The sequence below is a fragment of the Spea bombifrons genome, chromosome 8 (genome assembly GCF_027358695.1).
Source record: "Spea bombifrons isolate aSpeBom1 chromosome 8, aSpeBom1.2.pri, whole genome shotgun sequence".
Taxonomy (NCBI): domain Eukaryota; kingdom Metazoa; phylum Chordata; class Amphibia; order Anura; family Pelobatidae; genus Spea; species Spea bombifrons.
Window position 1 is genome coordinate 32,124,237 of NC_071094.1, and position 2,799 is coordinate 32,127,035.

The following is a 2,799-nucleotide window of genomic DNA, read 5'->3' on the forward strand; positions in this document are numbered from 1 at the left end:
TTAGGCTGCAAGAAAGAGAAAACTAAAAAGAGTGGCCTGGATAGTTTAAATTAGTTCTCACCCAAAGAAACTGCTATCAATGTTGTAACATAGAAAGGAACAAATTAAAATTAACATATGTTGGGGCTCTCTCCATTGCCAGTGAATGGGTTAAAGGCAAGAAGTGGAATAAGTTGAGAAAGCAGAGTCCTGTTAGGCATAGCAGATGGCAGGTGAACTCCAGAGTGCAGCTGGGAGGACAAACCTCAGCAAGCCTCTGTACACATGTCCCCCTCCTATTGTCATTTGCAGGCGGGAGAAGGGATGTTACCCTGTAGCCCCTTCAAATTAAAGTCTGACAGCTACTCCCATGGGTGAAAGAAAAAAAAAATCCCCTAGGAGAGCAGAGACCACACTTAACAGCTGGAAAATCTGCCGTTAACCCTTATAAAACCGCCCCATTTTTAATTTATTTTACCGCATGCCTATTTAAAATATGCCTGAAAACAAATACGTGCTAAAAGGTATCAGATGGGTTAAATTGAAAGGCTGCTCAATGTTTCACAAGAAATTTAATATATTTAGAAAAAAAACAAGTATTTGTTGCGATGCAAACAATTCCTTTCAGAAGCACATTTCACAATCGAGTCAGGTGCACTGATCTTAGGGTTTAAAAAAATGTCTTTAAAACACATACATGTGCAAATAATTCTTAAAGGGCATTTATGAGTTTACACTCCAATAAATACTTTGTATACAGGAAAGAAGAGTCGCATGTTCCTCTTAGAAAAAAAAATTTATTATTTTTTTGTTTTTACTTTCAACGCAAAAAAAAAAAAAAAAGTCTTTAGAAAACAAAAAAACAAAAAAAACCTAAATAGATTTGATGATATGTTAAACAAATTCACAGTAAAAGTTTCATGAACAAAAACAAAAATGTACAGAAGTTTACAGGCGATGAAATTTTTTTCTATAAATTAAAGAAAAACAAAAACATAAAACTTTGCGTTTGCGACCCGCACAGCTCTTTGTAAATATCAAGTCTAAAAAAAGTTAATAAAAACCTACAGTTTGGATAAACCCCAAATTCAGTTCTTCCGGGTTTCAGGAAACTTGTAAACATTTAATTCTGGTTAATGCCTCCCCATTTACTTCTAAAACTGAAGATGCAAGACCTTTAAAAAGAAAGCTCATCTAGGGAGTCACTCTTTAAAACCCCCACACGACCCCCAAAAGTACATAAAATGTTGTGCTCTATAAAGGAAGTTTGCGCAAACCTTTGTACAAAAAAAATTAAAAATAAAACAGAAACAACCCTTTGATTCCTTGTCCTCAAGTTTTTATGCATTCTGATCAGCTTGTCAGGCAAGCAAAGCGTCCTTTAATTTAAAGTCCTAAAGTCTTAAATATGCGTTAATGGTACAGTGCCATTAACCCCAGTCCCAGCAGTTTGATAATGCTGATGGACACCGTGTAGCCGACTGCTTTGGAGGGAAGACGGATCACTACCATCTCCGCCTGGAGGTAGGTACATGCTGATCATATCTCTCAGGTCTCCCAAGCAGGCTCTTTGAGTGTGAGAGGTAATGGCTGGAGGGGGTGAGCTGGGTTCTGATTTCACCACGGACCCCATGGATCCAAGACTCATGACTGTTGAGGTCTGCTGGTTGTAGGCTGGGGACATGCTGTAGGTGGAAGCTGCATTCATGTAGGTCTGGGCAGAAGACATCATGGGACTGTACTGCAGGCTGCTCATGTCATACCTGTGCATCTGCTGGAGCTGGGGACTGTTCATGCCGGGATGCTGAGTGTATCCGAGCTGGTCCTGCATCAGCGAGTAAGCCCCATTAGTCCAACCATTCATATGGGCGTAAGTGTCTATCCGCTGCCCAACCCCAACCGAGCTGCTCACTGGGCTTACTCCTGGAGCCAGAAGGTTGCCAGGCAGGGAATACTTGTCCTTCTTCAGGAGGGTCTTGGTCTTCCTCCTGGGTCTGTACTTGTAATCCGGATATTCCTTCATATGTACAGCTCTGAGCCTTTTCGCTTCATCGATAAACGGTCTCTTTTCCGCATCGCTGAGAAGTTTCCAGTCAGCCCCCAATCTCTTGCTGATCTCAGAGTTGTGCATCTTGGGGTTCTCCTGGGCCATCTTTCTCCTCTGCCCCCTGGACCATACCATGAAGGCATTCATGGGGCGCTTGACTCTGTCCTGGTCAGCAGCGGACGCGCTGCCTTTCCCATTGCCCCCGGGTGTCAGATTGCCCCCGTTTGGTGCATTAGATTGCTGCACTGGGCTCTTGATATCGGTGTCCAGCATGCTATACATTTGTAGCTGTGGATAGTGGGGACTGCAATATCCCAGCGGAGAGAAGCCTGATTGCTGCGTGTTGGTGGCGGTGTCTCTGTGCAGGACGGTCTCACCACTCTACAAAAACTTCTCTGGCTCCCTCTCTTGTTATGCACAGACTATGAGCGGGATGCAGAGTGACTGCATATTAATCACCTCCCACCAGCCAATCACAAATAAGCTCACAGCCCATCCCCCCCCATCCCCACCAAAACCTACGTTAACCCTTTACTGTCTTATAGCGGCACATGGGTCATTGCACCCAGCGCGTGATAAACTATAAATACTTTATAAAACCCGCAAAGGGTTAACTCGCAGTTATTCCAACCCAAACTATGAAATTATTACTTGTCCTCCGACGTCATATTGGAAAACAAAGTTCAGAATGCAGCACCCCCCATCATTATTTTATCGTTTTAAGGTTCCGTTTACCATTTTGTGGGGGACTATTATCGTTTATTGATTTATAC

General features: G+C 42.9%; 1 protein-coding gene across 1 annotated transcript; it reads right to left on the bottom strand.

The window, feature by feature from the left end:
- Positions 1 to 836: 836 nt before the first annotated feature.
- SOX3 (SRY-box transcription factor 3) lies at positions 837 to 2,431 on the bottom strand. Its single transcript, XM_053473124.1, has one exon. It carries the CDS (start codon positions 2,306 to 2,308, stop codon positions 1,382 to 1,384), a length of 927 nt encoding a protein of 308 aa, XP_053329099.1. The 5' UTR covers positions 2,309 to 2,431; the 3' UTR covers positions 837 to 1,381.
- Between the last annotated feature and the right edge of the window lie 368 nt (positions 2,432 to 2,799).